Below are 26,716 nucleotides of genomic sequence, written 5' to 3' on the forward strand. Positions count from 1 at the left end.
CGGGCCAGGGGAAGAGGGGCTGTCGTTGGTCCGGTGCTGGTTGGCTGAGTTAAACATTTGTGCAGACATGTTAACAAAAAATTGTCTAGATTAACCTGGTCTGACTCTGCAGAAGCCGCCTGGTCTGATCTTCGGTTAGCTCTTTGTTCCTCTCCAGGTTTACAAGCACTGGACTTTACATGGAGGTTCTTCCTTCAAACTGATACGTCTGGTTTCAGCTTAGGTGCAGTTTTGTCACAGGAGAAGGATGGATCAGAAAACCCTGAACTGTACCTAAGTCAGAAGTTACTTCTAAGGGAACAAAAATTTGCCACCGTGGAGAAAGAATGTCTTGCCATAAAATGGGCTACAGAAGCTCTGCGCTATTATCTCCTAGACAGGGAATTCACCTTAATAACAGAACATGCACCATAGAATAATAGGGAGGTAAATGCAAAGGTAACCCGCTGGTTCTTGGCACTGCAACCTTTCAAGTTCTCAGTAGAACATAGACCCGGGATTCTACATAACAATGCAAATGCACTGTCACGAAAATATGTGCTCCTCGCAAAGTCCCTGTCTTCCTACTTGGTGACTCTAGGGGGAGGGATATATAACAAAGGGAGGCATTTAGCCTGCAATATACAGAGAAAGAGTGCAAGCAGAGTAAAATATTAGTGCAGTAATGCACCTAGATTGAAGATAAACCAGGTGAAGACTTTTGTGTGACAAACAATAGTTTAAAGTTTGGTTAACTTACATGGTTTGAAATGTCCTTCCTCACAGCAAACATACAGGGTATGTCTGTGTCAGGGCAAACAGAACCATTGATGGGAGTTTCCTCTTAAAGGGAAGGTGGGTGTGTCACCTTCCCATCAAGCTAGGGCTGTGGTAGGAGTGTCATGTATGAAACTTTTTTTGATTCACTGCCCAGGGAGACCAATGCTGAGGAAGTGGGCTGTTCTTTAGAGAGGCGGTCTTTGTGTAGCTAGCGTTTAGGGTCTCAAGAAAAATGTGAAAACTGTATTGTGTCAAATACCTGTGCCATCCTGATATTAAAACTGCATAAAATGGAAGAAGTTGTCGGCGTGTGCTCCAGCAGTAGCGGGTTCTTGCCACTATATATATATATGAATTGTGATACCAAAACTTCAAAACCCCATGTGTGCAATAAAAAACACACCTTCAAAATTGCAAAAGGATAAATATAACATACAATTTGTAAAGCAGGCAGCTCCTTAATTTTTAGAACTTATTTGCAAGTGCCTAAATAGATCTAAAAAGCAAAAATAGAAGCGCCACACATAGTGTATCATAAATAAAAACAAATTCTAATGAAACAAGTGAAATAGCCTCGTACCAAAAATAAAATAATAAGCAGCTTATCTGATGTAGTCACTCCAAAGGAAGATATAGGATAAGAGTCCTCTTGTGTATTTTCTTTTTGACATCAGATAGTTAAACTGGAAAATCAGAAGAGAAGTATTATAGAGTAGTAAGTCTGCAATGACTAGTATCAGACTGCTACACAATCAAATCAGAAACTAGGACAAATATCCAGATAAACTCATAATCTTCACAAAAAAGATTTAATAACAGTAAAAATGTGCCCGTACAATAAAGTAAAAGCAATAAGGGTTATCTGTGCAACTCCAAGGTAGAAAGTACAAGTTCCAAAGATTCCACCTGGCCCAGGGTAGTTTCAGGAAAAACACAGGAGAGAACAGAAAGCCTCCTCCACCTCAACGCGTTTCGTTTAAGGGTGTGCACTGGCCACTTTTGGTATTTTGGGTTCTGATTAGCTTGAGGTTTTGGGTTCTGATTTGTTTTGCCAAAACACCCCACAAAAGGTTTTGCTTCTGATTTTGGGTTTTGGGTTCTGATTTATTTTTAAAAAAATGCATAAAAAGTGCTAAAATCCATATTTTGGTTTTTTTTTTCTCACTCCTACACTATTATTAACCTCAATAACATTCATTTCCACTAATTTCCAGTCTATTCTGAACACATCACACCTCACAATATTGTTTTTAGTCCAAAAGGTTGCACCGAGGTAGCTGGATGTCTAAGCTAAGCGACACAACTGGGCGGCACAAACACGTGGCCCATCGGTTTTGGCTGTGTAGGCTTGAATGGCCTTTTGCTGCCCCTCCATCCTCTGCAGCATATAGAGGGTGGAGTTCAAGCGCGTCACTACCTCTTGTTTTAGTTGATGGCAGGGCAGGTTCATGCTTTTTTGATGTAGCAGGAACAGTGAACATAGTTTAATATCTGATACTAATATTTCTGGACTGCAGGAACAGTGAACATACTTTAATATCTGATACTAATATTTCTGCACTGCAGGAACAGTGAACATAGTTTAATATCTGATTCTAATATTTCTGCACTGCAGGAACAGTGAACGTAGTTTAATATCTGATACTAATATTTCTGGACTGCCTATTGAAGTGGAATCTCGACGGGATTTGGTACCGGGGACACAATACCTAAATTAACCGTCTAAATTCCACTGCACAGATGGCAGACACCGGATGCACGTCTAACACCAACATAGCTGTTACGGCCGCAGTTATCCGCTTTGCCATAGGATGACTATATAGGAGTGGCACTGCAGTGGCAGACAGGATGGCAGTTTGAAAATCTAGGCCCCAAAGAGCACATAATGCCAAAAAAAGAGTTGCAAGATGGAATTGTCCTTGGGCCCTCCCACTCACCCTGATGTTGTTGTTGAAATAGGACATGCACACTTTAACAAACCAATCATTTCAGCGACAGGGCCTACAAAACTGTGGCTGAAATGATTGGTTTGTTTGGGCCCCCACACAAAAAAAGCTATTCATCTCTCCCTGTACAAACTAAACTGGCTCTACTGAGGAAAGATGTCGTCCTCATCCTCATCCTCTGATTCCTCTCCCCCTTCAGTGTGTACTTCCTCATCCTCACACATTATCAATTCGTCCCCGCTGGACTCCACAACCACAGGTCCCTCTGTAGTCTCTGGAGGCCAGTGCTGTTCTTGATTGAAGCATTGATAATTCATTTTTATGAACATCATTTTTTCAACGTTTTGGGGAAGCAACCTCCTTCGCCGCTCACTGACCAGGTTCCCCGCTGCACTAAAAACTCTTTCCGAGTACACACTGGAGGGGGGACAACTCAGGTAAAATATAGCCAGTTTGTACAGGGGCTTCCAAACTGCCTTTTTTTCCTGCCAGTAAAAATAATAACTGTCTGACATGTCTACTTGGATGGTGTCAGCAAAGTAATCCTCCACCATTTTTTCAATAGTGACAGCATCCAATGCAGCGACAGTAGACATGTCTGCAATGGTTGGCAGGTCCTTCAGTCCGGACCAGATGTTCTCAGCATCCCCGCCAGCGGGTCTTTTAGGAAAACTGAGCTTTTTCCCTAGCAGCCACAGGTGTTGAAGAAAATGAAGGAGGAGCTGTTGGCATGTCACGGTCCTCTTCAGAGGACAATCTCCTGACCAGCAGGTCTTTGCACCGCTGTAGACTTGTGTCCGCCGGAAACAGAGACACAACATACGCTTTAAACCAAGGATCCAGCACGGTGGCCAGAATGTATTCCTCTGACTTTAAAAGAGTGACCACCCTCGGATCCTGGCAAAGCGTACGAAGGGCTTCATCCACAAGAGCTACATGCTTTGTTGAATCGCAATGCTTTACAGCTCCTCCCTTACTTTCTCCAGCTGCTTCTGCAACAGCCTGATCAGGGGAATCACCTGGCAGTGTCGGAACTGACTTCTCGTGTGGCAAGTTCAAACGGCTGGAGAACCTTGCACAACACGGAAATCAGTCTCCACTGCGCTTGACTCAGGCGCATCCCCACTCCTTTTCCTATGTCATAGGTGGTTGTGTAGGCTTGAATGGCCTTTTGCTGCTCCTCCATCCTCTGCAGCATATAGAGGGTGGAGTTCCAGCGCGTCACAACCTCTTGTTTGAGGTGATAGCAGGGCAGGTTCAGCCTTTTTTGATGTTGCTCGAGTCTGCGGTAGGCACTGGCAGAATGCCGAAAGTGTCCAGCAATTTTGCGGGCCACCGCAAGCATCTCCTGCACACCCTTGTCACTCTTCAGGTAATGCTGCACCACCAAATTTATGGTGTGGGCAAAACATGGGACGTGCTGGAAATTGCCCATATGTAATGACCGCACAATGTTACTGGCATTGTCTGACACCACAAATCCCCAGGAGAGTCTAAGTGGGGTAAGCCACTGCGAGATTATTTCCCTCAGTTTCTCTAAGAGGTTGTCAGCGTTGTGCCTCTTATTAAAACCATTGATACACAACGTTGCCTGCTTTGGAACGAGCAGCCGTTGTGGAGATGCTGCTACTGATGCAGCTGCTGCTGTTGCTGCGGAAGGCGATGCATCTACCCAGTGGGCTGTCACAGTCATATAGTCCTTAGTTTGCCCTGAACCACTTGTCCACATGTCCGTGGTTAAGTGGACAGTGGGTACAACTGCATTTTTCAGAGCACTGAGGACACTTGCTCGTACTTCTCTGTACATCCCGGGTATCGCCTGCCTAGTGAAGTGGAATCTAGACGGGATTTGGTACCGGGGACACAATACCTCCATCAACCATCTAAATCCCACTCCACTGATGGCGGACACCGGACGCACGTCTAACACCAACATAGCTGTTACATCCACAGTTATCCGCTTTGCAATAGGGTGACTACTGTCGTACTTTGTGCTCATGGCAAACGACTGTTGGACGGTCAACTGTTTGGTGAAAGACGAAGCATTCTTACGAAGCATTCTGGGAAGATGACCGACTACCAGCAGCAACAGCAGCAGCGGCAGTAGTAGGCATACCGCTGCAGGATTCCTCCGATGATTTCCGGATTTAAGAGGACTTAGTCATGCTGGTGACATGGCCTGCAGGACTATATCTGATGGAGATCGTGAAGTAAGTTGACGAGGAGGGTGTTGGTGGTGTGTATACAACAGGACCAAGGGATTTAGGTGTCCCTGGACTGCTGACGGTCCTAGCCACAGGTCCTGAACTAAACACTGAATTATGAAGGTTCTTCAGGTGACGTATAAGGGAGGATGTCCCTAGGTGGCCAAGATCCTTACCCCTGCTTATTTGAGCTTTACATAAGGTACATATGGCCATACATTTGTTGTCCGGATTGGGATAAAAATAACTCCAGACCGAAGAGGTGGATTTTTTGGTCTTCTGACCAGGCATGACGATGGGCTTTTTCATCCCATGGACAACAACTGTTTCCCCCCATGGTGCCTCATTTAAGATAACCACATCAGCATCCTCCTCGTCAAGTTTCTCCTCAGCGCCAGCTACATCAATATCCTCCTCCCGGTGTATAACATTGACACCTTCATTAGCCAAATCTGTAACTGGACTGTGGGTGATCCTTCCAGCATATGCAGAGGGCGTGCTGCAAATGGTGGAAGGAGCCACCTCTTCCCGTACAGTGATGGGAAGGTCAGGCTTCGCAACCACCAACACCCTTGGTCTCGCCTTGGGGATTTGTGATGCCATCTCTTTAGAAGGCAGAGTTATTTGCTGTGTTGTTGATGACAGCTTAAGTCTCTTCAATTTTTTAGAGGGGGGGAGGAGGGCTTAGATCTTTGGGTGAAGCTGAACCACTAGTCATGAACACGTGCCGGGGCCTAAGCCTTTCCTTGCCACTTCGTGTCATAAATGGCATATTGGCAAGTTTACGTTTCTCCTCAGATGATTTAAATTTTATTTTTTTGCTAATTTTAGTGAACTTTGGCTTTTTGGATTCTACATGCCCTCTACTAGGAGATTGGGCATCGCCCTTGGCAGACGACGTTGATGGCATTTCATCGTCTATGTCTTAACTAGTGCCAGCAGCTTCAGCATTAGGAGGAAGTGGGTTTTGATATTTCCCTACTTTATCCTCCAAATTTTTGTACTCCATTATAGTTAAATCTCTGGTACTAATATTTCTGGACTGCAAGAACAGTGAACGTATTTTAATTTAGCAGTACTAATATTTCTGGACTGCAAGAACAGTGAACGTAGGTAAATATAGCAGTACTAATATTTCTGGAGTGCAAGAACAGTGAACGTATTTTAATTTTGCAGTACTAATAATTCTGGACTGCAAGAACAGTGAACGTAGGTAAATATAGCAGTACTAATATTTCTGGACTGCAAGAACAGTGAACGTAGGTAAATATAGCAGTACTAATATTTCTGGACTGCAAGAACAGTGAACGTAGGTATTGCAGTACTAATATTTCTGGACTGCAAGAATATTTTGCACTAGAATTTTTTTTATACTTTTTAAATTATTTTTATATATTTTTTTAAAATTATTTTTGTATTTTTATGATTTTTTAATAATTATAAAATTACTATGGACTTAGCAGAACAAAGCACAAGACAAAAGCACCACTGGACTCAGCAGGACAGAGCACTGGACAAAGTACTACTGGACTCAGCAGGACAGAGCACTGGACAAAGCACCACTTGACTAAACTGATCAGCAGGACAGAGCACAGGATCTCCCAAATAACCACTGAACAAAACTAACCAGGAAAGGGTCTCCCAAACAACCTCCCTCTTCAGTGATCGCAGGGAGAATGAAGATGGCGGCTGTGAGCGGGGAATTTATCCACCAAAGCCCTTGTCCACTCTCTTATTATCTCCCGCTTGGACTACTGTAACCTCCTCCTTACTGCTGGCCTCCCCCGCTCTCATCTCGCTCCCCTTCGCTCCGTACTCAATACAGCCGCTCGGCTCATTTTCCTTTCTCGCCGCTCCTCTTCTGTCTCCCCCCTCTACCAATCCCTCCACTGGCTCCCCATCCCCTACAGAATCGTGTTCAAGCTCCTCACTCTTACTTTTAAGGCCCTCTCCAACTCCACTGCTCCCTACATCTCCAACCTCATCTCCATTCACGCTCCATCCCGCCCTCTTCGTTCGGCTAACAACCGCCGCCTCTCTTCCCCCTGGTTACCTCCCCCCATGCTCGCATCCAAGACTTCTCCCGCGCTGCCCCCCTCCACTGGAACCAGCTCCCCCGCTCCATCAGAACTTCCCCCAACTTGTCCAGATTCAAACGGGCCTTAAAAACCCACCTCTTCCTTAAAGCCCTTCAGTCCCCCACCCATTGACCTCCTCCCAGTCACCCCCTACCCCCCTCCCTCTCCTGTCCCCCTCCTACTTCCCTCCTTTTCATTCTCCTCTCCCCCCCCTCCGTCATCCCATTCCCTCCTCCTACCATTGTGTCTCTGTCCGTCCTACCCTCCCCTTATATTGTACGCTCCTTCGAGCAGGGCCTCCTCTCCTTCTGTTCTCCACCACCTTAACTCTGCTCTCCAGCTCCTTGTCTCCTCCACGAGGTCCTCCGGCCCCTGTCTCTACCCCGCTGGGGGCTCTCACCTCTAATCTAGCTGTTCATTGAGCTTCTGAGTTACTGTGATTTCTGTTAACTGTACTGTTCTGTCTCACCCTGTATCGCGTTTCTGTCTGTCCCTGTACGGCGCTACGGATACCTAGTGGCGCCCTATAAATAAAAATTAATAATAATAATAATTTATGACATCCGAGTCTCGCGAGATCCGACGCGAGACTTGGATGTCATAGCCTCGTTTTGGATTGCTTTGGCGGCCGGAAGTACCCGAACAGTGCTCGGATCCCGTCAGATCCGCACTGTTCGGGTGGGCTCGGATTAGCGAAATCCGAGCCCGCTCATCTTTAGTTTCGTTGGCTGACTTTATCAAGAGGTCAACAAAGGTAAGTGTATCCGGTCACAAACAGAGATTATATAATCCCAAAAACATATGAAATAAATATCCCAATTAGCCTCAGTTCCGGATGACATCTGAAACGAGTAATCCGTGTAACTTCCGACAACGCATCCAGGCTCACTCTGACATCACTTCTGCCTAATGTCGCTGCGTCACTTACGGTACACTGGGTATAGATCATTTACCATATAACATTAAATAAGAATGAAGCAATAGCAAAAAGGGCATAAAATACTTATATCTGTCACACGCTGCTCATTCAGCTTCCATAGACAAAGACTAAGGGCTAGATTTACTATCAGGCGTGTTTGTAAACCCGCGGACTTTTGGCGGGTTTGGCGGCGGTTTAGCCATCGCCGGATTTACTAAGGCTAAACCCGCCGTCCAAATGGCCAAAAATGATGTTTCCAAACCCGCCTCTGTATAAAGCGCCATGACGGTTTCAACAATGTTCTACATACAAACAGCCGGATTTACTATTAGGGGGTTTATAAAGCCGCCGGAAAACCGCCATTCAATAGACCAAAATGAAAGCGCTGCTTGTGAGCAGCGAGATTGTTCAAACAGTGTGCTGTTTGAACTATTTAGCCATTTCTAACATAAGAGAAAGAGCCATTTTGTGCAAAGTTTCCTCCTTTAGGATTGTATATGGGAAATGGGCAAACTGGCATGTAATTTGAGGTTTTTTGTTTTTTTTTCCCATCCTGTATTATTGAATCCTATTTACTGATGTAAAGGTTTACCGGCCACTCCACATGCATTTAAAGTGCGTATGAATCTGGAATCTTTGCCTGATGTGGACGTAGTACCAATGTTTGTACTCATGTAAACCAGGTTCCTAGATATATTTGGTGGGGTGCTTATGTATGCACCTGTTAAGGTGTCTGATATTATCCTGGCTTGCTGTCTGATACATAATCTAGCTTTACATCAACTTACGCCACCGATTATTGCAGTACACAGTGAACAAGTAGGGGCCCGTGTCCCATTTGGCGATGTGCAGAGCACACAGGGGGAGGCAGATTTGAGACCGTCTCATTACAAACTACTTTAAATGTAAGTGCATACAATAAAAAACATATATTGGTTTTTGATTTTATGTCAGTGCAATGGTTTTATTAATGGAATATTTTAATAAAATTGGACCCTTTAAACAGAGGATAGTGTGTACTGTGAATGTTGTAATTGTTAAAATCCCTGTAAAGTGACAGTTAGAGGTCAATGTGTACGTGAAATTAGTGCATCGTTTTAAAGAAAACAGTATACTCTTGTTTAATGGGAAGAAAAGAAAGAATGATATGAATGAAATATAACAGCATTTATTGCATTACAACATAATAAAAGAAAAAGTATAACGCTTACACAACACATTCCCCAAGAATACATTTTTTGCCCTAGCGCCGTCTTTTCGTTGGCATATCACTGTGCTTAACCCCACTCTCTACCCTCCCTCGCCCACCCCTGGTGCGAGCACCTCTCCTTGGAGGAGTGCTATGTGTGGATCTGCTCGGCGTACTAGCAGTACTGGTGGAGGCCGATGAAAAAGGGGCCGGCAAGCGGGCAATCAGTTCCTGCTGGAGTTGGCCTGCCAGCCGGATAACATTGGCATTCCCCTCACGAACGGAGGAATGCATGGCGTCCACAGACCCAGACATTTGGGCCAGCTGCACATTCGTCTGCTCCAAAGTGCTTGCCAGCCCGTTTATTGCAGCAGGGATTTGGCTAGTGGAGCGGTGTATTCGCCTCAACTGGGCCGCAATTTGTGCCATGTGGCCAGTTTGCCTGTCCATGAACAATGTCTGTTGCTGCTGGAATGCGCCAATAGACAGCGCCATTTCTCTGGCTGGGTCCACAGTTTCAGGTGCAGGTTGGTGGTGTGATGGTTCAGCAGGGCCAGGTGAAACTTCCTGGAGGCCAGACACAGGGGCATCCACTGTTACCAGGGTGATGGTCGTTAGATCCTCTGGCTCAGGGGACATTTCCAGGGACTCCGCCTGAGGTGGCTGGTATGAAGAGGGCCCTGTGTATGAAAAATGACGGTAAGTATATAGTATATAATATGTTTGTATATTGCATTCTGAACACTGGTTAGGAAAGAATATTCTTTAGCAACTACAGATTCTTTCACAATGTTTGCATTCCTGATTTCTAGTACTATGCTACCTGCTTACGGATGCACTTATTATCCTTTTAATACCCATTATCATTTGGACTGTGTAGTACATGCTGGGTTATTTTGACTAAACTGCATGCTATAAAAAGTGGAGATGTTGCCTATAGCAACCAATCAGATTTTAGCTGTCATTTTGTTGAATGCAATAAATAAAGTAAAGGTATATTCTGATGGGTTTCTATAGGCAACATATCAGTTTAGTAAAATGTAGCCCTAACTTCTCATTGCAAACAATAAAAAGGGAAAAAAAACAACATTGACCGCAACATTTGCACAGAAAATCAAGTAACTCCATTATTTCTCTCCTAAACAGAAATCACACACCTGCTTGCTCGTCTGTGCCCGAATCTCTCGCTGAAGGTGGAGGTGTAGGTCTGGCACTGGGACTGAACTGCGGTCCTGGCGATTCTGGATGTATTAGAAAAAGCATACAATGTATTTCCAGAAAAAAACAATTTCCAAATATACTGTTTATTGCACAAATGTGTTTGCAATTTTTTTTTTCTATGAGAAAAAAAAACCTTTACAAACTATTAGAGGCAAAAATACACTTTGAAAAACAAAAACAAAAAAATTTTTTTAAGAAAAAACGTTTGCAAAGAGAAAAGCAGTTTTGCAAAGAGAAAAGCAGTTTTAAAAAGAGAAAAAAAATATAAATACTGTTAGAGTAAAATATGCAAATAACTCACCAACTACTTGTCCAAAAGAGGGCAAATCCGTGTCTTGGACGTTTATCCCCTCGACAATCTCTGCCGGCATTATCTGTCGCAGCTCCTCCACGTACGTTGTGTACTCAATACGAAGAGGGGGGCCACCACCCGTGCGCCTGGTTGCCCTCTTTTCCTGGGCCATCTTCTCTTTCAGCCTCCTTTTTATATCCGAAAACCGCTTGCGGCAGTGAGCCACTGTCCTCTTTAGTGGGCCCACCGCGTTCACGGCATCACAGACACGCCCCCACAATTGGTGACGCCGCCTTAGAGGAGTCCGGGCTGCCAGGTTGCCTAGTATGACCTCATAACAGGGAACGATATTGTGCACCAACACACAATTCTCATCATGTGAGAAGCGCACATTCCTCCCTGTCTTGGTCTTCCTGCCCTGACCTGTCTCCTCAACCTCTCCCTCTCCCTCCTCTGACCCCTCAACCTCCATCTCCCTCTCCTCAGCCTGTTCTCCCCTCCTATCTCTGGACATAATGACAAATAAATGCCAAACACAGAAAACACAGAAAGACTTACAAACACAAAGGACAAACTACACTAAATACAGACACACTCTCCACACAGGCACACACAAGTAACACAGACAAAGGACAAGTCAAATACAAAAAATACAAGACAGAAAATAAAAGAGAAAATAAATGTACAAAACAGAAAAATACCACAGGACTACTCACACTTCAATCAGATATCGCTCCACCAATCCACCAAACTCCAACTCTCACCAACTCTCACAAAGCACAAACCAACTAACTCCTCTCTCAAAACTCCTCAAAACCCTATCAGAGAAAAAAGTGTCAGGCCAGTGGTTTATATAGGGCTTGTGATGTCAAATCTCCTGAGTTTGAAAATAGCCAATAGTAACAGGCCAGGAGACAGGTGTAATTTTCAAAAAAACCGCCTTTACACAAAAGCGCCGTCATTTAAAGCAAAAGCGTCATGTTCTATTCAAAGCCGCCGCCGGCTTTGAGCATTACATCCCGCCGTGACATCGCCGGCGGCTTCAAATTGAAGCTGATATGCGCCCATTAGTAAATCCGGCTGTTTGCAATGCAAACCCGCCGGAAAACCGCCGCGATGCATGGCGGCTTCAAGCCGCCATGCATCACACCTGATAGTAAATATAGTCCTAAGTCATTCACCTGTGTCTCATTAACAGACTTCAAACCTCTAAGTTCTGATCTGCGCATGTGCAGACTGATTACCTGTCTACTTCTAATTAAGATTCCTATTGGTTCCTGTTTTGGCTCCAGACTTGAAAAGGTACTTCCTCCCTTTCCTCTGGGCCTGTTGATCAAGTTACCTGCCTTGTTAGGTTCCTACCTATTCTATGAGCTCTCACCTGGATTGTCAGTGCCTTTGCTGTGTTGCTGTTAAGGACTATACACCTCAAGCTGCACCTGTCTCTGCTGTGTGATACTCCACGGGCTATACAGCTCAAGCTGCACCTGTCTCTGCTGTGTGCTACTCCACGGACTATACAGCTCAAGCTGCAGCTGTCTCTGCTGTGTGATATTCCACGGGCTATACAGCTCAAGCTGCACCTGTCTCTGCTTTGTGATACTCCATGGGCTATACAGCTCAAGCTGCACCTGTCTCTGCTGTGTGATACTCCACGGGCTATACAGCTCAAGCTGCACCTGCCTCTGCTGTGTGATACTCCACAGACTATACAGCTTAAACTGCACCTGTCTCTGCTGTGTGATACTCCATGGACTATACAGCTCAAGCTGCACCTGTCTCTGTTGTGTGATACTCCATGGGCTATACCACTCAAGCTGCTTGTTGTTCTCTTCTCTGGCTGAACTGTTCATGTATTAATGAAAGTATTAAGGCATTGTATGGTACCGGATCCCTGCTGCATCTATTGTGATATATTGCTACCTGGATTGTTACTCTTCCCTTTGAGGTGTGCTGCTCTATTGTGATACCATATACCTTCTTTCCACCTTATTGCTGGACTGTTCATTTTATGCCATATCTATATTACATGCTGATTGTTCACATTGCATATGATATTGCTGATGGATCAGCCCACCTTGTACTACGCTCCTAGTGTCTATATATATATATATCAAGACTCTCCTGTTTATTCATTCAGTCATCATTAAACCGCTGATTTTACTTTTATCCTACATCTGTCATCTGTTGACCTTTGGGCTACTACTACCACTTGCCAGTGTGTTAACATACTCTCACTCCCCGAGGATCCATTCCTATAACACCTATTGAACGGATCCAGAGTCCAGAATACCAAACCGTGACAATATCAATTTAAAAAACATATAAAACATATAAAACCAAATATAACAAATAATATACATATTTCTAAATGTCATCTCCATTTTACTGGAGACCAAAGGGAGGCGCCATTTTGGAAGTGAAATTACAAATATTTAAATATACAAATATAGATATACCAATCTTTACAGAGAAAACATATACAAAATATACAAATATTCCTATAATTCAAATACTCAAAAAAACTCTAAAAATAACACAACAAAAATAATAAAATAAGAATAAAAATAAAATAAGAAAAAAAATAATAATAAAATAAAAAAAAAAAAAAATAAATAAAAAAAATAAAATAAAAATAAAAATAAAAAATAATAAATAAATAATAATAAAAAAATTATAATAATAAAAAATAAATAAAAAGTTAAAAAATATATAAAAAAGAAAGGAAAACGGAAGAAAGAAAGAAAAAAGAAAAAACAATAATTATTATCAATCAGCCTAAAAAAAAAATTACTATTAAATAAAAGCAGCTAATTCAAAGCTTCATTTAGACCTAAAGGTGCAAGTGTGCCGAGCTTGTAGATCCAAATAATTTCTCTACGTAATAATTTATTAGCTAAGTCGCCTCCTCTTAAACCCAGATTTACTTGTTCAATTGCTCTGAATTTAAGTCCCTTAGGGTCAGCATTATGATATTCATTAAAATGTCTAGGAATAGAATGTATCTCTGATTTTTTTCTAATCGATCTGATATACTGCTGAATACGAAGTTTCAAATTTCTTTTTGTCTTCCCAATGTATTTCAGTCCGCAAGGGCATTCTAACATATACACTACAGATGTAGCTAAACATGTGTTTTTGGATTTTGATCTCTTGTTTATTTGAAGAGTCAGTGAACGTTTTATTAGATCCATCTACAAATTTACAAACATTACACTTCGTACATTTATAAAAACAGTAGAACATTTAAAAAACTATTAATAGCTTTGGTATCTATAGATTTCAGATTACTTGGTGCTACAAGATCCTTCAGTAGCAATAAATAGAAAGATTAAGGGGTAAATGTATCAATCTGCGGGTTCTTCAACACCCGCGTGTTCAGCCTCTTCCGCGATTAAATTTCAAGCGGCGCTGCAATGTAAAGGGTTAACTTCCCTTTACAATGCAGCGCCGCTTGAAATTTAATCGCGGAAGAGGCTGAACACGCGGGTGTTGAAGAACCCGCAGATTGATACATTTACCCCTAAAAGTCTGTGTTTGGAAAGATGCACTTCAACTCTCAAGAGTAGTAGGAAATATTAAGCACTGTACCATATTAAAGGTTGTAAAACTTAACTTTTATTGACCAGATAATTAAAATGAAATAGCGAAATATAAAAAGGTGAATAATGTGTATAAAGTGTAAGTGATATAAAATGCGCTGAAAGCACTTTCTATCCAGAAAATAGATCTAAAAATAAATTGGTAGAAATTCCCATATGATATTGGGTTCTATATAACCGTATAAACTACTACAAATCCCCAGATTCTCCAATTATAATCCTCTCAAAACAGTAACTTGGTAAAAATACCATATATATCGTAGGAGATAACGGGTCCAATAGTAATTGAGACCAATCAAGGATTGTAGGAGATCAGAATCTGTGACACAATATATCTAAATATAATAACAGGTAAGTATCTTTCTATGCATTCTGAACATAACAGATGAGCAGTGTCTGTGCTGTATAACATGTACAATAAGTATACTGGAACTGTCTATTGTTCACACCGCTTCCTAAAATAAAAGAAGTGATAACTTCTGTATGACGGTTTGCAGTGAACAGGACGAGTAATACCGCCACGGACAAAGTCATGAATCCATAAAAGGATAACCGTGCTTCCCCACCACTCAAAATTCATAGGGTTACTGAGTTTGCAGTGCCAGCTTCTGTGTGGTATATCTCCCTAACAACCTAATGAACCCAGCATAAATGATCGCTGTTAATATCTAGAAAGTTACGGGGAGTGCATTGCTAGCTACCTGTTAGAGCGCCACTAACTTTGAGTATAAAGAGCCTATTCTGAGTGCCAAAAGATTCCGCTCTGATAATCACTGGATGAAAGTGCTATGATTTTTCTTAAAGCCTTCCAGTCTCCCACTTAATTTCCTACCTCTTCTTCTACCTCTTCCCCCTCATTCCCCTTCCCTTATCCTTATCTCTTCCTCTCTCCACTGTGTCTCTCTGTCTGTCTACCCCACCCCTTAGATTGTACGCTCCTTTGAGCAGGGTCATCTCTAATCCTGTCTTCACCACTTTTAACTTGGCTCTCCAGCTACCTAGCCCTCCTCCTCGAGGACCCTCTTCCCCCCGTCCCCTTTTGCTCCTTCCTCTCCCCTCTGGGGGTTTCCCTGTGATCCGGGCCCTCCCTCTTGGGCTCAGCCGTATGCAGGACCTTCCCCTCTCCCCTCCCCTGCCCCTCTAGCTATGCTTTGAGCTCACTGAGTTACTGTGCTTATTGTTTACTGTACTGTGCTGTCTCACCTTGTATTGCAATTTTGTTTGTCCCTGTATGGCGCTACGGACACCTAGTGGCGCCCTATAAATAAAAATTAATAATAATAATATGATTGTGTAGCAGTCTGATACTAGTCATTGCATACTTACTACACTATAATACTTCTCTTCTGAGTTTCCAGTTTAACTATCTGATGTAAAAAAGAAGATACACAAGAGGACTTTTATCGTATATCTTCCTTTGGAGTGACTACATCAGATAAGCTGCTTATTATTTTATTTTTGGTACAAGACTATTTCACTTGTTTCATTAGATTTTTTTTTTATTTATGATACACTATGTGTGGCGCTTCTATTTTTGTTTTTAAGATATAGACATATTATATATATATATATGTATATATATATATATATATACATATATATATATATATATATATATATATATATATGTGTGTATATATATGTATATGTGTATATATCTATATATCTATAGCTATATATATATATATATACTGTACATACAAAAGACTAATGCTGCTCCTCACCTGTAAATACACACACAAAAAACACAAACACATTTGGTAAAATGTTTGCAAGTGACTCTTTTGTGTAAGTGACTATTCAAACTAACTAAATTTTCCTCATTTTTTTGGGCTTATTTTATTTGGTTTATTTAGGTTTTTTGGGTGACAGTTATCATTTATAAAGACCTTTGCTATTCCACATTGACTCGATGTTCTAGCTATTCATATTATTTGCACTTAGTATTAAATTAATAGAAATATACTAATTCATGTACGCAATTAAGTGTAACTGCGTGGCCACCTAAAAGGCTAATGGCTGCTGTGGGAATAACTGCACAGCAAGAAGCAGTAAAAAGATGAAGGGCAGAGCGGGATAAGGCCAGACGACAAACTATGACTATTGACCGAAGAGATCGCTATCGCCATGCAAATCTGCCCGTCACAGAGAAAACAATGGAAGAGTGAACAGGACAGATGTAATATCACGTCAACGCCTACAAAGTAAGCGAACAAGATGCCAGGCTATTCTTGATGTCGGTAACTTTGTGAAACAAATATTGATGCTCATAACTGTGGTCCCATGAACAGTATTTGTGAATTTTGCCAGGCTAAGCATTTTGTGGCTGAGCAGCCATCTCACAAACAATTCAATTAATGCTGCCACAAGGGTAAAGTCAAATTGGGTGCAAAAGGGTCCAACATAATCTTACTCTTATTGTTTTCCGTCATTTTGATGGGCTTTTAACTAGTTTAAAAAAAAAAGATTTTCTTTGACAACAGTGAACTCAAAAATTACTTTAATCACCTAATTTTAATGTTATTAGTTTATTATGATGAAACACCTTCATACTCCTTGACAATAGTTCAAAGTTTAACCTTAAACGATAAATTCCAAGAACAAACAATAGAATCTATCTACAAAATGTTCAATAATTATGAATATGAAATGCCTCCATTACCTGTCTTCAAATAACAGATAATCAAAATTGTTATTTTTTGGTATTGGACACCAGAAAAAGTAATCTAAGCATACCATCATATTCCAAATATTTGCTTCCGAGGATGTTGAGATAGAGGTGTTACTGATCACATATGGTGGTCTTGCCCTAAACATCAATCATATTTGAAAAAGGTTTAAACACCTGGAGGTTCTATTCCACAAATTAAAATTTCATCATCAAAACTAATTAATATAACATGAATGGCCACTAGATTCACAATTGCCTCATTCTGGAAAACACAGTCAAATTCATGGGAAGAAAATTTTATCTAAAATAGAAAATATTTATTTGATGGAACATAAAATAGCAATTGAACAATGTCTCTATAAAAAAAAAATCTCAAATTTCTGTCTTTTTATTTTTTATTATACAAATAAGAATCATCTCTGATTTGCTTTATGTATTGTGTATTTCCATTTATTTTTAATTTTTTTGGTAAAATTTTTATTATCTCATGAATTTTAGGTTTACATTAGGTACATTTCTATATCTAATGTTCGAACATTATAATGATGTCCCAGACACTAGATGGGTAATTCCCATGACTAATCCGTGAGGCAAAACGTGCGACGGGTTTACGTACGTCACATGATACCTTTGATCATGTGACGCTGGACCCGGAAATGTGAGGGGGACTGTATGCGGCATTTGGCCGTCTGATACGGGGAATTAGAAGTGTATGAATGTGTACTTATTGTCGGCGTCTTGCCGTTGCACATGAAAAAAAGTACGACCACTAAAAGGAATTTGATTCTAACTGTGGGCAAGATAAGTGCAAATTAGAAGTGTGTGAATGTGTACCCAATGTCGGCGTCTTGCCGTTGTAGAAGGGGAAAAAAAGTGTGACCACTAAAAGGATCGTGATTCTAATGCCATCTGATTAAGTATTAAAACTTTGGTCTGTTAATCATGTCTATGTACATGAAGGTGGCAATTTACTATTAATATTTTGAGCAGCTCCTAAACATTCTATAATATTTAGAGAAAGACAGTGAATATTGTTTATCACACTGTCTAAGATAATTCATGCTTAATATTAATTAGGTTTTTCCATATATATATATATATATATATATATATATATATATATAGTGATGATCCAACATCTTTAAACACACACTAAGCACAAGTACTAAAAATTGCAAGTATATAATATTATGTGGAGTACCTTGATAAGGAGCCTATGATATCATAATATATTTTTTACAATAATAATTAAGATCTCAAACAAGATATTGGAAGCGATAGTAACTTTTCTGCATTAATCTCAGACTACAATTACACGTATTATACTTCTCCCCAGATATTAGTCTTTTGACTTTACACACACAGTCCTGCCTCAGGGTCTATATTCTATTCACTTTATTTAATTTTCCTCATCTATATTTTTAACATAATTCGCCTATATTAGTACCTTTTTGAGTGCTTTTTTAAATGTATTTTCAATAAAGATTTAATTTTAATTACATTTTTTGAACAGGACTGGAGTGCTCTTTTGCTCAACCCATTTTCCTTTCCATGCACTACATATGTTGTTAAAAGCACCTCTTCATTATTGGTGCACATTGCTCTTGACAATGTGACCATTGAGGATGGTCCATGACCTAGTGCGGAGCCAACCCCTCTTTTTCCTTTTGTAGTATACATTTCTATAGATGTCAATCTATAAATATTTGAAAAAGAATCATTTATTTTGTATATTTGTTTAGATTTTGTAAACTGAAAATTACTTTTGTTATACTATTTCACCACTGCAATTGTTTTCACATAAACATATAATATAGATTTAACCATTTGTTCACCTTCTTACACCCTGAACAAAGCAGTACCCATGACTTTACACAGTTTTCTAGTCCAGGGCCAGGAAGTAAAATGTACAGGCTCAAAACTGTAACAATGCTACACTTGGGGAAAATATCAAAAGAAAACATATCTGTATTTATATTTTGATTTTTTTTACATTAGGCCAAGTTCATTAATGCTCAGTATAGTTGCCAACTTTTTAAATAATTTCCAAGGACACTGTATTGGGGAGTAGGTGTATTTTATACAGTAATGTGTGGCAAACCATAAGTAGACCTTGGTGCATTGCAAATCTCATATTGAAATGTTTACTGAATTTAATATTTAGTTTTGCATTTTAATCATCCAATGGACTGCATCTAATATGCATTATAAAAAGAAATGTACTATACTGTCAGTCATTTCTGAAAAATAGGGACATTTCTAGATACAAACATTTACAAGGACAAATCTTTATAAAACTAGAACCACTCTTGGAAATTAAGGACAATTGGCAAGTTGGCAACTATGGTTCAGTTCAATATTTTACCTTTAGGAATGTTTAAATAATAAACCAAAAATCTGTCTCATACATACAATGCCTTGCATAGTTTTTATGCAAAAATTAGATATACACAATAACATACTAATATTTTAAGGCAAAACATTTTGTCAAAATAAAAATTTAAACTCTATGGACTAGAGATTATTGCAATTATAATAAATTTTTTAGATAAAATTATTAATAAATGATTGTAAGCTTCTAACATTCTAATCAGATGGAAGAACCTTCCAGTATAACGTAAACTGCTTTGATCACTGTTAATACATTTTACACAGTAAATTTAGTTGCATTTAAATGTGAAGCATATGTATTTTCCCTTTTATCTTTTATAATTTTTCAGGTAATTGCTATATTATAGGAAGGCCTTTTAATGATATGTAAGTTAGCAGCAGTGGTACCTATGTGACAACAAATGAGCAGGTAAAGCAGAGTTCTTTTATTGCACTGAGCCTCTGTTGGAGTGTGTCACAGTGCTTCCATTGCACAGTAGTACACTGCTGAGTCTTCCACCTGTGTCATGTTTAAGTAGAGAAAGGTGAACTTTTCCTTGGTATCCAGAAACATAGTGAAGTATCCATGTGATTTGTAACCATTAGTGTTCAGCTTTAGAATGTGCTCGATTTTGTGGTCACTGAGCTGCCGGTACCATTGTAGGCTGTACTCTGTGCCCGTGTATGAGCAGTTTATTTGCACAGCCTCTCCTTCTGACACAACAGCATACTGAGCCTGTTTTACTGAGTACTGTCCCAGAACTCCTGAAATAAAAATTATATATGAAAATAATACATGACATACATGACATATAATGTTAGAGGAGATATTTATAGGGAATGGCTTATTTGTTATTTGTGATAAATTTAAATGGACCACTATATCGATTCATTTGACATTCTGACACTTCAAAGTGCTGAAGATGAATTAAACCTTTTTCTTGCACCTTATGAATGTATTATTACAGTAGTTTTACAGAGTCCTAGTGGTAAATGTATCAATCTCCGGTTTTGTCAACTCGGGGGAGATTGGCGAGATGACAGCTTAAATTTAAAGCGGCGCTGCCTTGTAAAGGGAAGCTTCCCTTTATAAGGCAATGTAAAATCAGACCGGGATTATTCTGACAGTATGCGTTGTCCCTTCATATTGCTCATATTATCTTTAGTCTCTTTCTTATCTAACAAGCACTGTAATGAAAGTCACATCAGTTAGTAAACTTTTGTAGTAAAGTGTTTAGCAATATTGAGGGCTGTACCTGTAATAAGTATGGTAAAGGCTGCACAAGTCCTCACTGAAGCTGCCATCATCTGTGTATAGACCTTCTAGGTATGTTACTCTTGATCTTTGTCATATTGAACAGCTGCACTTTTGCTGGTTTGTGGCTGAGCTGTGGGTGTGGTCAAATACATATTTCTTTATGCATCTTCTCTGCTGTAAAATGGGAACAAAGTTGAACTTTAAAACCTGCACACTTCTCCAAAAATAGGAATCTATTGTCTTTACCATAACCATTACATGAAATTGGGGTGCATTAAGGGTTTTAATTAATTCTCCAGCTGGTGCCATCTTCAAATAAATGCTCTGAATTGCACAACAACTACTTTAATGTTTCCTTGTGTTTGTCACTATGTCATCTTTACACTTTGGGTCGCACATCTCTGTGGAGCACTTCTCATCTTCCAGCTGTCTTACATTAGTGTGAAAAACAGAAATTCAGGGAGCAAGGATGAAATTATGGATAAATAGATATTGAGATGTAATACAGTGTCTGGTGTTACTGAAATGTGATGACACTCACTATAAGGTGATAATAAAAAAAAACAGCCACCGTATTACATCCCTACAACTAGTTATCCATTTACTTACCCTTGTGTCTTGGAATTGTAATTTTCACAATATCGTTCTTTAGTGGAACAGAGGGTTCTCCTCTATTTTTGCTGTTGGCTGCAACTATACATAAACATATAAGGAAGTGCAGATATCTTACTTTATTGCCTGCTTGAAAAACCTGAGTTTCAAGTGGTGGAGAAAACCGATATGACAGGAGCGGATATTGTGTACATAGATGGTAGTAGATTAGGCGAGAGAAAAAGAGAAAATATACTAAAGATCATGGAGGAATGCAAAATAGTTGCTAATACAAATACTATTTGCTCTTTTATAGTGGTGTCATATACATATTGTTATATTGATACAGGATGGTGGTAACTGCATTGTGCTACTGATGGGAGGAGAAGGTCAGATACAGGCAGATTGGGGCATCCCTTGTTGAATTCAGGTTAGTCATAGTAATGCACCTTATTCTGCACCCAAATGAAAACATGATTTAACTTGAGGGACAAAAAATTCTAATAAACTTAAAATGTTGGAAGTTGCATCATTTGGGAGATATTCCTTGGTTTGCAGGCATCCACAGAGCCTTTCAAACACACAATATAACTTGATTTTACATGTCCCATGAAGTGGTGTTTATTGGGAGCTGTTCAATACTTTCAACATGGTGCCTTTTACACTATCTTATACTGGATAGGACATTTATTATGTAATGCTCCATTAGTCGCAGGTGAGTGTTGCAATCCTTGTGGCATGTAATGAGTGTGCCACCTTAAGGTATGTGTGGCGAGAGAGAGAAATGAGAGAGAAAGAGAATATATCGCAGGGCCAGTGAGGAGAGGAGACTCAGGAAGAAGTTCTGTTCAGAGTTATTCCAGTTTCAGTCTAAGCTTGCTATGCCTTAGACTCTTACCTGTTCCATTGATACCATGTGAACCAGACTGGCATATAGGTCCGAGTTTGGTCTACAGTGGTTGTTGTTCAAGTAAATGCTGCTGATACTTGAGTATGTCTTAGTTCAAAAAGGAAGATCTGGATTGCAGAGAGAGGTCGGTCAGTGATGCTGCATAGAACTAGCTCAAGCAAATGGTCAGGGCAGGATGTCTTGGACATGTAGTTGTAACCAGCACTTACAGTTTAGGTTGGTGTATCAATAGGGTATACTCCTTTAATCCCTTTTATTCACTTGCAGCATCCTGACGGTAGGCACAAGTATATTTGCTCAAGAGTAAAGCTAGAAAGTGTCTGTAAATAGACTACTTCATGTATTTCATCTAAATGAGGTGGCCTGGCGTACATGTAGAGATGTGCCCCACTGCAGTGCCCAGGAAGAGGGCAAAGATGATGTGTCTGCCAGTGAAGAGGGTGAAGACAGAAGAAAAGAAAATCTACTCACCGATCCTGCTATCCAGCGCCGGTGAGTACTTCTCTTCTTTCCACGCAGGTCCGAGCAGCGGCCGGACGAGTGAGCCAATCCTGGCTCACCTCCAGGCGTTTAAATTATTGACGCCGCGGCGAGCCAATCAGCGCTCGAGGCAGCTCCGAGTAATGACAGAGCGCCGGCGATTATTTAAGCCGCTGGACACCGCCATATTGAGAGCAGTTCGTCGGCAGAGCCAGAGAGGAAGGACATCGTGGGACGTCCGGGGTCCTTAAGGGAGAAAATGCCAATGGAGGTGGCAGGGTGCCCTTGTCAGGGCAAGGAGTTATCCTGTCACAAGAAGAGAGCGCCGGAGACGTCGGCAGAAAACCCTTGTAAGGGCTAGGAGCACCCCTGCCCAGCAGACAGCCACGCCAAACCGGAGAAGAGGCGCCGCCGGCAGGAGGGTCTGTAAAACCCGGGGAAGACATCGGGGGGCAAGTAGAGTATCCTGCGCGGAGCAGGTAAGTATACTCTACTGTTAGCTCGGGCACAAAGCCCGGGGTCACTGTTGGGCACTAGGCCCGTTGCATCAGAGAGCGGGCACAAGGCCCTGGCACAGGTAGGGATAGGTAGGGTCTTATAAAAGGGCACAAGGCCCTGTAGTTAGTTGGGCAGAGAGCCCATAGTCAGGGCACAAGGCCCTATGCAGCAAAGGGCACAAGGCCCTGTAGTTAGTTGGGCAGAAAGCCCATAGTTAGGGAACAAGGCCCTAGGTAGCTGGGCATAGAGCCCATAGATAGAGAGGGCACAAGGCCCTGTAGTTAAAGAGGGGCACAAGGCCCCAGTTGAGAGACAGGGCACTAGGTCCTTGGAGTTAGAGTGGGCGTGAGGGCCCTGAGTTAGAATAGGGTGCAATTCCCAAAGAGTAGTGTGTCACGAGAGAGTGAGTCTCAGGCTGTAGACTTGAGGTAACAGTTGAGCAGCAGGCTCCTGATGCTCTCCTACTTAACCAACTGGTTAGGCAGAGGTAAGTGCCTTCTGTTGTCAGCCTTCCATAACCAGTAGACTCTTGTTATTGCGCCTGTGTGGTGAAATACAGTATTGTGTATTGTGTTTGGTTGTGCTGTGTATGTTTCCTTCCAGGTGCAAGATGTCAGGCCCCCATTAAAGGTAGGCTCTTGTTTCTGACTGTAATCCTGTGATACTCTGTGTCTGTGGGGACAAGGAATAGATAGAGCACACATGCAGTGAGGGTTAGGACACACAGTAGTCTTCCCATCCCGTAGGTCCCCAGGTTTACAAAGGAATTCCTGAGGCAGTGATTTGGCCCCTCACTGGCAGTGCAACACAGCCCTTTTGAGTTCCAGGGGTGCGTCCCATGGTTCCAATTGGTTGTCCCAGTCTGAGTTCCGGCAGCCTTACTTGCGGTTCCAGATTGGGGCGGTGTTCCACTAGGGTGAACGCGACCATCTCGAGTTCCGGCAGTGGCCACTGACGGTTCCGAGAAGAAGCCGCTACCCTGGTGGCGCATTGCTCCAGTGAGCCCCGGTCGTGCAAGTGGAACTGGTCCTTGGGATTTTGTGAATGACCCCATAGTGAGAAGATAGTCTTATCGGTACGAACTGGGTGAGGGATAGGGTCAGCCCCGGAGTAGAAGGTGAACACCAGTGGGTGTTCCTTGCAGGTAGATGGAGGAGGTCTAAGGAGTGCACTACACCCAGTTTCTAGCGAAGTTGCGCACCTGACCATTAGTTGTCTGTTGTAGGGTCAGGGCGCCTGTTGTTAGCTAGTACCAGTTGTGTGGGTGGTATATTTAGCCTCACCTGTAGAGTAGAGGGAGGACATGTTCTGTTCTGTCTTCCACAGGTGACGAGAGGAGCAGGAGAGCAGGGACTGGAAGTTGGGGTGCCCAGTGAGTATTGCTCTCGATTCTTTCTTTTGGTTAGGCCCTCACCGAGAGGTGAGTTGGGTATTTGGGGGGGGACTGTTCCTGGTCCCTCATACTCGTAGTCCCGCGCCCTTGGCAAGAGTAAAGCGAGGTGTTGACAACCCGGGGTTGAGTGAAGGTCTATTCTCCTTGCCGTAGCCTCGGACAGTCCCTTTATGGTAAGCACGGGTTGTAATTTCTGTTTCTCCCCCATAGAGAAGGGGAGTAATCTGACAGAGGTACAGTTGTTGGCCTGCCAGAAAGGGAAAGAGCAGGACATCGAGGCGCAGAACGGCTGGGGTGAATCCGAAGTGGACAGAAAGTGGTCATCTTTTGGAAGGTAAGGTATCTGTGTGCACCTGTCCTGTTCCCCCGCAGGCTGAAGACCATTATATTCAGCTTTCTCATAAAACCAAGTAGCTGTTTGATTTAATTTTCAAATACGTTCTTGTTGTCTATATCACTGTAGACAGTATATGCTTCCAAGCTTCCCTTTCTACACTGCAGCATGCAAAATGGTAAGGTAAACACCAGCGACAGCTGCTAGGAGAGGGTTAGCAAATTTTAGCCTACAGGGCAAGACTCGACTCAGCACCCTAATAGGAACATTTTAAGGGAAAAAAAAGCAGGTGACCCAGTGACTCAGCACCAAAAGGCATACTTTCCCTTCAATACCATTTGCAATGTCACCATAAAGATATTAAAAAGCACTGGTTCAAGTACAGATCCTTGAGGTACTGCAGTGGTTACCTTTCCCTCCTGTGAATTCACTCCATTTACTACAACTTTTTGTTTTCTTTACTGCAACCAAGACCTTATCCATTCAACTATCTTAGCATCCAATCCCAAGGTTTTGAATTTATTTAACAGTCTGTGATGTGATGTGGGTCAGTGTCAAAAGCCTTACTAAAATCTAGATATGCTACATCTATGCCCCCCCCCCCTTGATCTATTACTTTAGTCACCACTCACAAAAACCAATAAGATTTGTTTGACATGATCTCCTACCAGTAAGTCCATGCTGTTTGGGAACCTGTAAGTTACTGGATTTGTGATATTCTACAACTTATCTTAAGAGTGTTTCCATCAATTTCCCTACTACTGATGTAAGGCTCACTGGAAGGCTTCCTTGCTTCCACCTTTGTGCAATAGCACTACATTCACTATTTTCCAGTCCTCTGGAATTACTCCTGTAGCTAGTGACTGGTTGAATAATTCTGTTAATGGTGCACCCCTTTTAGCTCTTTTAGTAATCTTGGATGTATCCCATCTGGCCCCATTGATTTACCCACTTTCACTTTTGCGAGTTCTGTTAGGACCTTCTCCTCTTTAAATGTAATTATATTTACCTCATTTTTATTACTATACTTGCAACTGGACTGTGGTCCCTTCCCCTCTCTTTATGTAGTGAACACTGAGCAAAAATAATTATCAAGATGATCTGCTATATCCTTTTCTCCTTCAACAAGACTCACTCTGTGTCTTTAGTCTTATTATTCCTCCTTTTGTTTTTCTCCTTTCACTTATATAACTAAAAATAGTTTTGCCCCTTTACCTACTGACTGGGCAATTTTCTCTTTAGCTTGTGCCTTTGCACAACTGATTACTTTCTTAGCTTCCTTCTGTCTAACAAGATATACATCTTTGTCTTCATTATTCTGAATCTACTTATATTTCTAAAAGGCAATCTGTTTTGCTTTCACAATACTTGCTTCACAGTACTTCCACAATACTTGAGAGGTAGAGGTCTGCAATAAGAGAGACATGGAGGGGACAAAGAGAAAGATATGGAGGGGGCAATAAGAAAGATATCGAGGGGGTATTGAATGAGATATAGAGGGGGCAATGAGTAAGATATGGAGTGGGGAATGAGTGAGATATGGAGGGCAATGAGTGAGATATGATGGTAACAATAGCACAGTTTTTCTCTATCTATGCCCTTAATTTTAGATGATAGGGCCCCCTGTCTTAAGTGCCTCTGGCACCCCAAAGCCATAATGCAGAACTGCACCACATGTATTTTTGACAGACATCTTGCTACTGCAGCCATGGCCAAAAGTTTTGCCAATGACACAAACATTATTTTTCAGAAAGTCTGCTTCCTCAGTTTTTATGATAGCAATTTGCATATACTCCAGAATGTCATGAAGAGTGATCAAATGAATGTCTATTAATCTCAAAGTCCCTTTTTGCCATGACAGTAAATTTTATCCAAAAAACAACATTTCCACTGCATTTCAGCCCTGCCACAAAAGGACCAGCCAACATCAGGTCAATGATTCTCTCGTTAACACATGTCAGAGTTGTGACTGGATCATTATAAATAATTCATGGCATAAAC

At 41.4% G+C, this 26,716-nt stretch overlaps 1 protein-coding gene across 1 annotated transcript; it reads right to left on the reverse strand.

The window, feature by feature from the left end:
• Positions 1–9,149: 9,149 nt before the first annotated feature.
• Positions 9,150–10,481, reverse strand: LOC142150858 (uncharacterized). The gene is made up of 2 exons (XM_075206067.1): positions 10,253–10,481; positions 9,150–9,775 (listed from the first exon to the last, which is right to left on the reverse strand). The coding sequence occupies exons 1-2, from the start codon at positions 10,356–10,358 to the stop codon at positions 9,150–9,152; spliced, it is 732 nt and encodes a 243-aa protein (XP_075062168.1). The 5' UTR covers positions 10,359–10,481.
• Between the last annotated feature and the right edge of the window lie 16,235 nt (positions 10,482–26,716).

The sequence above is a fragment of the Mixophyes fleayi genome, chromosome 1 (assembly GCF_038048845.1).
Source record: "Mixophyes fleayi isolate aMixFle1 chromosome 1, aMixFle1.hap1, whole genome shotgun sequence".
In the NCBI taxonomy this organism is placed as follows: Eukaryota; Metazoa; Chordata; class Amphibia; order Anura; family Limnodynastidae; genus Mixophyes; species Mixophyes fleayi.

Coding starts and splice junctions, on each gene's coding strand:
- LOC142150858 (XM_075206067.1), bottom strand. CDS start 10,358: ATGCTTTTTCTAATACATCCAGAATCGCCAGGACCGCAGTTCAGTCCC. Junction 9,776..10,252: donor GGGCACAGACGAGCAAGCAG/GTGTGTGATTTC, acceptor TTTCATACACAG/GGCCCTCTTCATACCAGCCA.